General features: G+C 39.2%; 3 protein-coding genes across 10 annotated transcripts in view; 1 reads left to right on the forward strand and 2 right to left on the reverse strand.

Moving 5' to 3' along the window:
• The window catches only part of LOC116850146 (G protein-coupled receptor kinase 1), a 50,892-nt gene extending 50,004 nt beyond the window's left edge, over positions 1–888 (reverse strand). For all 4 annotated transcript variants that reach the window (XR_004379264.1, XR_004379265.1, XR_004379266.1 and 1 more), the window contains exon 1: positions 219–888. The gene's annotated coding sequence lies outside the window, so the exon portion shown is untranslated. The remainder of the gene's footprint in view (positions 1–218) is intronic.
• The window catches only part of LOC116850143, an 11,504-nt gene extending 6,787 nt beyond the window's left edge, over positions 1–4,717 (reverse strand). For 2 of the 5 annotated variants that reach the window (XM_032828086.1, XM_032828084.1), the window contains exon 1: positions 887–1,026. The gene's annotated coding sequence lies outside the window, so the exon portion shown is untranslated. Of the gene's footprint in view, positions 1–886; positions 1,027–1,288; positions 1,424–4,569 lie in introns of those variants that run through there. The other 3 variants (XM_032828087.1, XM_032828085.1, XM_032828088.1) reach the window with 3 other exon arrangements.
• Positions 4,718–8,532: 3,815 nt separating this feature from the next.
• Positions 8,533–11,748, forward strand: LOC116850151 (cilia- and flagella-associated protein 45). The gene is made up of 6 exons (XM_032828100.1): positions 8,533–8,735; positions 9,243–9,647; positions 9,728–10,113; positions 10,453–10,585; positions 11,139–11,432; positions 11,517–11,748. The coding sequence occupies exons 1-6, from the start codon at positions 8,568–8,570 to the stop codon at positions 11,712–11,714; spliced, it is 1,584 nt and encodes a 527-aa protein (XP_032683991.1). The 5' UTR covers positions 8,533–8,567; the 3' UTR covers positions 11,715–11,748.
• The last annotated feature ends 7 nt before the right edge of the window (positions 11,749–11,755 follow it).

The following is an 11,755-nucleotide window of genomic DNA, read 5'->3' on the forward strand; positions in this document are numbered from 1 at the left end:
AACGTGCTCGCGAAAGGGAAGCCAATAATTGCAAAGCTTCGTGCGCTACATGTTAACCGTTCTGCGGTGTTTTTTTTCTTTTTTTCGTTAGAAGGCTCTTCCCATCGATTCTTATCGATCGTTCGTACGCATTGTCCATTGACTGTCTACCACATAGTGTGCAGAACACACGAAAAAGGTAGAAATTACGTTTCGCACGCGATGCACGTCTCCCTTACCTCTCTCTCTCTCTCTCTCTCTCTCCCCCCTTCTCTTCCTCCCTTTCTCTGTCTCTCCCTGTCTCTTTCTTTCGTCAGACATATGTGCATTTTTCTTTTTTTACTTGCACGGAAATTTACGACCGCACTGAAGAACTTTAAAGCGAAGGGAGCGATTCCCCCTCGAGGCAATTGAAAAATAGAAAAAGAGACGCTCGTGATGAAAACTTTTATCATTGCAACATGTGCGCGACGTGTATCTAAAATGCAATTAGATCAACTTAATATTCAAACCCAACCACGAATGTAATTGTTAAATATCACGACAAAACAGTATCAACGCTTAAGCGGAACAACCGACAACAAGTGGGCTTAAGTGCTCACAGTTTAGATTACGAAATTATCGACCTTTCGTCAGTAACTCACTACTGGACACATGTACATATATTTTCGAAGAATATTTTAACAATATTTAATCCGATAAGGCAGTCACATCACTGTGTATGTATATTCTCGATTATCACGCGCGTTATTTGTTCTTTTTTTTATAAAAAATATATTAAAATTTGTTTAAGTTTGCAAGCACGTTTTTCATGTATTACTAGCCATGAGACTTCGTCGGCATATTTTACTGATGTCATGTTGATTGTATTAATTTCAATAACAAAAGAAGTACGAATGCAAATTACCCTCGCATCAGCATGTCCAGCAGCTAAGTAAATATTACAACGGTGAAGTAAACGTGCAATAATACAACGCAATAAAGCACTGTGAAAAATTGTAGATAACGTTTTGAAATCATGTTCAACCATCATTAATTCAATTTATCTCACATGGTATTCGCGCCAATGTCAGTTTCATATGTATTAAACTGTATCGTAATTGTGTGCGTTGTGTCTTTTCTTGCTCGCGAGTAGAAGGTAACAACTCTTCGTTTATCACTTCCTATATTGTTGCTTTCGATCATTGGCACCGACAAACTCAAATCTTGCATCTTCCGTTTCTTCTTTTCTTCTCTTATTACAACTATTCTATTTTTATTTCTTTCACAAAATATCACGTTTTCTTTTTCATATCTCTCTTCTACTTACAATAATTTCATTTCAGCTTCCACTCCGTAAAACACCCCGTAAAGCAACAGTGGCTGATGGTATTTCACACTGCCAAGTCTGCACGAACACTCAGGCGAATCTTGCCGCACTGCGACGAGTATCACGTGTCACTACCATCATCGGGCGACGAAGAGTACGAGTAGTTTGGGCGAAGCACATTTTCTTCACGCCTCATATTTCTTTCTTATCAGGCATTCTGTGTGCGCTGAGACCACTGGTCTTCCGACGTGCCGGGGTCACACTTCATTCTTCGCGCTCGATATCACCCGAAGACAACGTTCACGATGTATATCCACGTGTCATTGAGCCCGTCGTAGACTGTCACGCGCGAAGGAGCGCGAGCTTCAGCGGTGTGATAGAGTCGCGCGCGTGCGGCTTCCCCCTCTATTTAACACCATACGCGTGACTGCGACCTTTTCACGAGCCCTTCGACACGGCAGGCGTATTTCAATTGGCCGCTCAGGACGCGCATCCTCTAGCGCAGGTGGTGACGGGAGCCGGAAGGACGTTTGGAGAAGGGAACACATGCAAGGAGTCGATTAATGTGTCGATGTGTCGCCGGTTGTTTCCCTTCTCCAAGTCTCTCCGTCATACATTTGCGATGTCGGGTCTTGGAGGAACAAAATTGACACGATTATTCGGACAGGAAGTAAAAGGTAAAAGTCGCAATTTTCCGGAGTATCCTAGACATTCTTATTTCTCCGGCCTTTAAATATAAATATTTGAGCTTTTAACATCGAATATATATGTATATTTATATGTACATTTATATATATTATTATATTCCATACAATATGATTTTATTATTATATAACATTATTATACAAGGTCTGATAGTTTATGACGCATTGGCTATAAGCAGATAGAACTTATCAAACTGAATACAACATCCTTCTATCATTTCGCGATCACGTAAAATTCTAAGTTATTCATTCTAAGTTATTCACATTATTGCGTACAATCATATATATCAATTTTTTTTTAATTAATATCTAAAAATCTATGTAATTATTTGTAAAGTGGTAGAGTACTTTGTTGGTCAGTTTGATCTAATGCATAAACACATGACAACAGACATCGTTATCGCAGCTCATCTCACCTCACCATATCGCGCGTGATCATTCATCAATATGTTTTAATTAATAACCACTCTTACGTAGTTGCTTGCGAAATGGTAAAGGAATTTTGTGTTCAATTTGGTGAATTCTATCTACACACAACGGAAATATCAATAATTCAGACATTCTGCATATAATATTAATATGTATATATTTTGCGTTGAAAGTTTAAATATTCGCATTTAAAGACTAAAACGATATAAGAATGTCCAGAATCATATACGTGCCCGGGTATTGGTACTTTTATCTTATCACAGTCCAGCTTGGTACTGTTGATACGAATAGTTGGAACTACTCTGAATACTCTTTTATGCAACTTTGCGAGACCTAGAAACGTCGTATATATCAAACGCTCAATATCTAAATGTCTCGATGGTGGAACTCGTTAAGCAACGTTGTATGCATTGGAGCTGGTAATGCTTCACTTATCTGTAGCCGTATGCAGTTGCACGCTCGCTCAAGGATTAATGATAAGTACGATAAAGCAACCGGTCAACATCATAATAGCCGTCTTTTTTTTTAATTAATTTTTTACTGAAAGCATCGACATAATACGTACGTTCGCGATCAATTCAGGTTGTAAATTAAACTTTGCACTCAGACGTTAATTTTATTATGAAAAGCAAACGTCATCCACGGAGTATCGATATTGAGAGATCTGTTGTTTTTATAAGATGCTCTCTCTCGCTCTCTCGCTCTTGTTTATTTATCGACAAGCCTCATAAGTGCGAATAAAACTCGCTCGTGTTGTCTCCTAAAGGCATTCGTTCAGAAATTTGTTTGTCACGATATCTCGAAAAATGAAATTTCATACGTGTTCTCCCTCTCCTTTCTCCCCTCCCTCTCCTTTCTCCCCCCTCTCTCCCTCTCTCTCTCTCTCTCTTTCTCTGTCCATCTCTTTTTCTATCCCCCTTCTCTGTTGAGCATCGCGCCGGGGAACTTTGAGTGTCTTGTCGATACGAGGGGGATAAATGCTTCATACACCCTTTGGATAATGTTAGTGCGACGCCAGCATAAGCCAGCGAACCCTTTCGAAGAGAGAGAAGTTCTTTCATAATTTACAGGTCTACTTACGGGTATCCTCTTTGTAGTTCTGCGTTATATAAGTTCCCGTTAGTATACGTTCGTATAACCTTGTACTACCACTTGCCGCAGCGAGAGAGTAGCGTCGTTTCTCTGAGTATTATTTTGTAGCGATCGTAATACATTTACCGAAGAAGAAGGTCTCGCTAGTCCTCAATGCCTCACGGAGTTTCCCGTGAAAAAATACTCACAGAAATACTTATCGGCGGCATCTATATCGCTATTAATTCGCTGTTCTACTCCGCGTTTGCTCACGATAAAAAAAATGTATCAACGTGTTTAAATGAACTCGGGAATGGCGCGTTATTGAATATGTTAAATTTAATCGGCTGATAATATACAGAGAGCGGGGAGACAGCGATCGTTTCTGAGTTTCTCCTTTGTTGTGAGAACGCTAGCAATACGCGTGTGTGCGGCGATGTGGCCGATGAATGCTATAGATAGATCTTTACAGCAAACGTGTGCCTTCGCCTCGTTGCAATAGCATCTATGTCCGGTCTATATAAGGGTCATCGACATCCTTCTTCGTGAATATCGACGAAATCCGTCGGAGATCAGCGGCCGGTTGCGAAAAGAAAAAAATCCTTGTTCCGCGATTGGCTCTCTTCGCAGTTCTCCTGCGGCGATCTATCCGCGCTTATTATGCGTATATACTTATAGAAGCGGATTATCGATTGAACAAAAACACGGAGAGCTGATTGACGTCGCAGAGTGACTCCGCGATTTCACAGTCGGTGTCTTTTAGATTCTCGCGATACGCGCCGACAGGTGCCAAACGCGATGAAGGCAAACAGGATACATCTCCTTAACGCAAGTCATCTGTTCGTTTAAGTATAATTAGACCGTAAACCGATTGTAAAATTTATGTCAAACAGATTGAAGACGCGTGCTTCGAAGATGACATCAGTGTGCGTTGGGTGATTATTCACCAAAGATTGGCCATCGAAAAAGAAATTCAAGGTTGAATATGTTCAGTTCGACGCCAAGGCTCTATCAGCACCAAAAATAATCATTAAATGTAGGCTAAGCGGAGCTCAGCTGTAAAAAAACAGCACTCACCTGGTCTGGATCAGCCCATTACTTCTAGTTCCGATCATCTCTGATAACGTAAGTTAGCCCATCTTTCTTTGCATACACGATATCCTTGGAGTAGCAGAGTTGCGATACGCAGTGGTATACACTCCGACGTCGCCGCGGCAAAGCAACGTTGGCGAAGTTGCGCACCCATTCAGATGCTTCACGGCTTCGTCAATATCTACTTTCACGTTTACTAGTCTGACCGCACGTCGTAAAGTTCACTTCCGGCTCGATGAGTGTTTGCTTCTTCATTTTCACTCTTGATCACGTTCACTTTTCATTTACGTTTCATTTTCAACGGAGACACCGTTCCCGAATCGGTAAACTTCAAATATTCTCATAAGTTTAAGCAACGGGGTTTAACGTGAATTTCAACGGTTCTGTTCATCGACGATGATCTCGTCATTGTTCGGGTAGCGAAACGCGCGTCATCGATGATTTGTCGTAGCACTTTAACTTGTCTCCTGGTCTGATTTGTTATGCGATTTCAGGGACGTCTAGGGACGGGACGCGGCCGATGCGCCGAAGCTGATGTGCAGCATGCGATTCTGATGTCCCGAGGCACATAACAGCGCCACGTGGTAGTCTGAGGTCGTTACCGTGGGGTGCTGTCGTCATTAGCCCTCCTGGATCAACGACAACGACGGCAGCGACGGTGGCAGCGACGGTGGCGACGATGGCAATGGCAACGACGACGGCGAACCCCGACTAATGAATTCATCATTTTATGATTACATCGTGGACAATAGAATACGCACCGTATGGTGCAATTTGCATGGTGAATACAGAAATAAATAAATAATTTATTAATTCTATATTTAGGCGCAAAAAAATCGAAAAGTACACACAGAAAAGTATTATCCTAAGAAAAGTAATTATTGAATTTACTTCCCTTCTTTTAAGTAATGCTTATCTTTAGCAAAAATATTTTTTTGATAGTCTTAAAGTATACTCGTGACAAATTTTAGAAAAGGTCATTATCGTACGGAAAAAAGAACATTCTTGTTTTAAAAATATCTTTATTTCTGACATGTAAATCTTAAAATGAGATTACATAACAACAGTAAACAAAGATAAGTTACTTGAATCAGTACATTTTGTACGATTCAAAATAGCAATGAAACAAGTCACATTTAATCGCCACATTTAATGAACCTTATCTCATATATTTTGCGTAATAACATATAATAACTCCATACAATTCAATCCTTTTTTTGAGTTACTCCAGATGCTTCTTTTCTCTTCTTGTCTTTTCTTTGTCAAAGAGTCTTGAGCTAAATTTAACTCGCGCACATAGAGCGTGTTTCTACATACATACACCATCGATTTTCTTTAGTCTTAAATTGCTGTTACAACTTTTAACCATTTGTACAAAACCTCTATATTATATTTTATCGACTGGATAATTATTACTTATACTAACAAACCATTTCCGAGACTATTAGATAGTTTGTGTGATCTACGCACGATAATGGAAGGAGAAGAGAATGCTAATGATGATGACATGAAGAATTAAGAATACGACGAATCACTTCAACGAGAAATAAATTACACATGGAAAGAATAGAACATATACTGTTCGAGTCTCTTTTTTTCTCGTTTTGGGCGGAGCATAAATTACGTTCTCATGGCAACTGACGGTAGGGAAGTTCAACTGCAGGGGTGAGACTGTTGCGCGGACGATGAATGAAATTGGAGTGCAACGCAGCGATTTTAACAAAAATATATATAAACATTTAAGTTTGATTCCGTCGTGTAAGACCAGAGTTGTGAAAATATCAATTGTATTTTTCCCATTTTAATAGTTGATTTGAATAAATATGTTTCAATTCGACTAACTGACGATTGATTTGAGCAAAAGGAATCAAAGATCGTTCAATTAATAATTGAACTTGGCAAATTAATTAAAGATTATTTAATTAAGGATTTATGTGAGCAAATTTAATTGAAGACTGTAATTGACGATTGATAAGAATAAATTCAATCGATTCAATCAAAGAGTTTTCGATTATTTAAGGTTACAATTGATTTTGTGGATAATATACATATTCAGAGCATTGTGGATTAATGTATTGATATCATTGACTGCGTTCAACAGAGGAAGCTGCTTTGCAACTGTTGTAAAATTCGTGAGTCTGATTGGGGTATGTTCTTAATTTTGGTTGAATCGAAGAGCATGTACCAATCAGATTCATCGAATTTTACAACAGTTGCAAAGCAGCTTTCTCTGCTGAACGCAGCCATTGATGCCGATTACTAAGAAGTAAGCTAAGTAGGACTCTCGTTGAGGGAGGCTGGTAATATCAATCGTCACCGAACGATTGAATTTGCTCATACTAATCGTCAGTTAAGCAGTCTTTAAATAAATTTATTCTAAGCTCAATCGTCTAAGTTAAACGGTCTCCAATTGAATTGGCTCATATTGATCAATGAAACGCAATATAGTTAATTAAAAATATAATAAATTTTTCGCAACCCTGCGTGCTATAACATCAAATATTTATGCAGAGACACACGTGGGAATACGAATGCACAAAGTGCGTTGCTCCTATCCGCCAGTAGCAATCGTTGATCGATTGCTTCTATTTTTCCCTTGAAAAAAAAACAGGTGCGTGTCAGTGGCGCGAGTTATGTCTTCCTTTATCAGCACGATACCGGCTGTCGTTGTAGCTTTTCCACTTAATTTTGCTCACGCGATAGGCGTGCGCAAATGCATATGCGTATTGATAAGTGTAATTTCCTGTTGCTACTACGAAATTCCCTTCGCTTTCCTTGTCTCTCGTACGTATCACGCAAATCATCTTTACAATCATCGTTGCAAGCTGAGGCGGTCAGTACGTTATGTGTATGTTCTCTTTTCTTTTTCATCACAAAGTTCATCCACGATCATAATGGTGGAGAAATGTATGTATCTTCCCAGAAAGTAAGAAACATTAAATTAACGTTTAGAAACGTTGACTTCATGTGCATTGTTTGGACATTTTTTAATAATATTGCATTTATATTTTTCACATGTTATTTTGCGATATGATTTTTCTGAATGTTGTTTAAACGTTTTAAAAACATTACAAAAAATATATTTTTCAAATGTTACTTTAACATTTATTTTAGATCAATGCAACATCTTAAAAATATTTCTGACGATTAAAACGTTATAGCAACTCTATTTCAACATTATTGAAACTTCCCAATCGCGGTCAAAGTATGTTCATAATGATGTTCGATACAATATTAAACACTACATATTTGAGATTCTTTAAACACAATATTACAGGTTCTTGAATATATTATTGTAGTAACGTTGTATTAATGATTTCTTGCTTACTGGGTTACGATCTGGCTCGGATGAACAATCCCATACAATACAGTAAAATTGCAACAACATTGTGGTAATGTTTCAGCGTTACAAATAAATTGTGAAGTGTCGCTGCAACATTACTGTGGAAGATTGCAACAATAATAAAATGTTCGCTTTCAGAAGTGTTGCAATGCTGGCTTGCTGGCTCCGTCGATTCGCAGTAACGCGAAACATGAACCTCGTAATACGATCAGCCACCTGTATCCTCGCTGACATAATTCCTATCGAACAAACAAAGGAACGGTTGCTCATCGGCAAACAGTTACCAAACGGCAAACAGTAGTACCTCGTTGCGGCCGCTGTTATCAGGTTACTTTGGCTTCCCTCGTCTTCCCGGCTGTATCAACGAATCACCATCATCGTCATTTTTCTCTTCTTCTTCCGCTACGATCTTCCGTTTATCTTGAGACGCGTCTTCATTTTTCAAACTTCCTTCTTTTTATTTTTTAAGTAAAAGATCTCATCTACGTAAAAGGTCTCATTTACGTGTGTACTTATAATTGCACACGAAAGACGACAGCATTTCGATGAAGGATCGGCTCGCACGCGAAGCGCAGCTGGTGTTCGGGTGACACTTCGTCTTCCGGAGAAGACGGTTCTATCGCCGTCGTGATATGCAATCATGTCGAAGACCATGGTACGCAAAACGAAGTCTGGTAACTTTGAATACCGTGGCGATTCCAAGTTTCCGGCGGGTGTGTACACGATCCATCCGCCGCCAGTCTGCGATCATACACTCGGAGGCAGACCGATTCACTTGAGAAGGTCTAGCGCGTACGAGGGAAAAGAGGTAATCGATTACAAAGCGGGATGTTATACGACGAAAAAATTTTCTCGCACAAAAAAACAATTAATATTCATTAAGGATACCGATTTGTCCCGTACTCGGCCAAACTACCCCGGTTTAGTCTCGGTTTTGTCTCAGTTTAGAATGTTTGTAAAATCCTTCTAAAAAAAAAAAAATTCTTCTAACTTTCTTTCTCAAGAAAGTTTATATAACTTTGCTTTTTCTTAATTTTAAGGATAATAAAAGTTTTATCTTGACAATAGTTTCTGTTTTTACTCTGTGCAGCAGGCCTTCATTGTTGTTACTTTCCATATGTCTATAAATAAAATATTATTTCATATATACATAATTTGCATATCAAATATAAAGGTATTTTTATAACAAGAATGTTTTTTTTCTTTGTGCGCACTCGTTAATTACGATTACATTAAACGTTGAAGAAAAATGTTACAATATCTATTGAGATTTAGTTGAAAGTGAAATAAAGGTAAATGATTATCAATTTAACAGATTGGCAAGATAAGGGACAAAAGTGGCGCGAGAAAGTATCTGATACCTTCAAAGAAACCGATGGTTTATCCGAAAATTATGACGAAGGAAGAATACGAGCTTCTGAAGGAACGCAATCGTGTGGTCACGAAGGAGGAGAGACAAGCGGCCGCGGAGGCCGCAGAGAAGGAAAAAGAAAGACTAATAAAGGAGAGCATGGAGCGCAGTGAAGCAATGCGCCAAATGGACTTGAAGAAGAGTTGCGACAAGGATCCGAAAACGAGAGAGATCGAAGAGGAAGCGAGACAGAGAACAATGCATATCCTCGACCGAGCGCAAAACATGCGACTCGAGCAAGAAGAGGAGATACAGAAGTGCAATCGGTTTATCCTGGAAACCAAATGCCGAGCAATCCGCGACGCTCAGGTGAACGTCAATCTAGGTTGAATTTTATGATTTTTGCAAAACCTGACTTTCGTACAGTCAGCTGTCTCATTTATGCGTAGATCGCGGAGAAGAAACTGATAGAACGAGAAATTCTCGAGGAAGAAAAACGACTGAACAATATGATGGAGGACGAGAGAAGATGGGCAGTGAAGGAAGAATTGCGGAAGGAACAAGAAGATGTGGCCAAGAGGCTGCAATTCGCGAAGTTCCTGAAGGAGCAGATCGAGGAGAACGAGCAGCAGCGAATCCTCGGGCTCGAGAAGAAGCAAGAAGAGAGTCGGCTCATTAATTTGAATAACATCGCATGGCAGCAAGACGAGAACGAAAAGCAGCGCAAGAAGGAGGCTGAGAATGCCAGGGTACGGCAAGAACTCACGGAAGTGTACGAACAAATGAGACATTACAAAGCTATGGAGCAAGAGGAGAATAGAATTATAGACTTGAGGTGAAATAAGTTTGTTTTGTCCTTGTGTAATTCTATCAAATCTTTTAATCTTTAGGCTGCCGGCATTTTTTCATTAAAAGTTTTTTTTTCTCAAAAATTTTTCTGTATAAGTAACATACACATGACGCAGAATTTTTAGATTTGTGCAAAGCCACAAAAATGACTTTCCCGGCAGTCTAAAAGTTAACCAAGATGGGAAGTTGCACTGTTTGTACTTAAAATAAAGTATATGTATAGTTGATATTTCGTGAGAGGGAAAAAATAAGGATTGCGAGATAATTCAGGAAATGTCACCACAAAGACCAGATTTTTCAGAAATACAGAATACTGTTTCTACAGGATACAGGACTACTTTCGGCAGAAGAAAGAAAAAGAGGCTAAGAAGGCGGAAGAACAGAGACTGGACAATTTAAGAAAGGAGCGAGAAAAGACCAGAATAGCGACGCAAAGAGTGCACACGCAGGACGTTCAGGTATTATAAATATCAATATATCTGTATTCAAAAATTGTACCAAACAACGTATTTTTACATAGTGTATTCTATAAAATACATTGCGCGATATCGCACGAATATTTCTCCTGATAAAAATGCAATAGTTTGCACGCTAAATTATTGTATCGCATTCTGTGCCGTTTTGTACGGAATTTTTATCTACGTACATCCTTGCGTGCGTTTCAACTACCTATTATGTGCTTATTGTCAAAGGTCAGTGAATCCACGAGCGCCACGTCAAGCCTCGCTATCTACTACATACGTTCTCATTTCGAAATTACGGAGTTTTGCGTTTGTTCCATTATCGTCGTTATTTTCGCTTAACATGGAATTAAATAGTCGTATATGCTGTCGTAGGAATAATGTTATGAAATTAATGCAAATTGAACATTGCTAATTTTCTACTTGAAAGTGCATAAATTTATAGCATTTATATTCGCATGAGAGAGATACTATCACATCAGAATAACATTTAATAAAAAAATCATAAATTGCGACATTAGCTGAACGAATGACGGCAATAAAATTGCAGGCGCATATCGACGAGATCAACGTGGCTCGGGTTCGCGAAGAGGTGGAGCGAGAATGGAGACGAAAGGAAAAGGAAGAAGCCTTGAGAAGACTAGAAGCTCAGAAGATACTGCAAAAGGAAAGAATAGAGCAGATAAATAATAAGCGAATTATACAAGCCATCGAGATCGAGAGAGATAAACGGGAATTCGAGAGAATTGCACGCATGCAACAAGCAGCTCTTTGCAAAGAAAAGGAGAAACTCGAGCGCAAGCAACAGCAAGCTTTAGTTCTCCGTGGTGAGATATTAAAGCAGGTTTGTATTATTAATCACTATGTACAACTACAAGGAAGTTTGAACGCGTTCATACGCATATGCTAACACTCGTCTCGCTTATAGATGAATGAAAAAGAGCGAAAACGCATCGCCGAGCGACAAAGAATGTTCAAGGAAGGTCTAGCGATCCGTGCGGAAATAGAGGCGCGCAAGAAGAAGTTGCAAGACGTGATGGAACGCAAGTGTCAAGAGATGAGGGAAAACAATGTGCCGGACACTTATATCAACGAAGTGAAACGCATGATGGAAAATATTCAATGAATTATACGAAACGATCTTAGAATAGAAAGACCAATCCAAGC

Source organism: Odontomachus brunneus, unplaced genomic scaffold (genome assembly GCF_010583005.1).
Source record: "Odontomachus brunneus isolate Ranch 3 - 2012 unplaced genomic scaffold, Obru_v1 Obru_scaffold_134, whole genome shotgun sequence".
Taxonomy (NCBI): domain Eukaryota; kingdom Metazoa; phylum Arthropoda; class Insecta; order Hymenoptera; family Formicidae; genus Odontomachus; species Odontomachus brunneus.

Bases quoted from the DNA above. Each gene is read 5' to 3' on its own strand.
- LOC116850151 (XM_032828100.1), top strand. From the start codon at position 8,568: ATGTCGAAGACCATGGTACGCAAAACGAAGTCTGGTAACTTTGAATAC. The intron at 10,114-10,452 runs GTGAAATAAGTT...CTGTTTCTACAG, and splicing joins AATAGAATTATAGACTTGAG to GATACAGGACTACTTTCGGC. The intron at 11,433-11,516 runs GTTTGTATTATT...TCTCGCTTATAG, and splicing joins GTGGTGAGATATTAAAGCAG to ATGAATGAAAAAGAGCGAAA.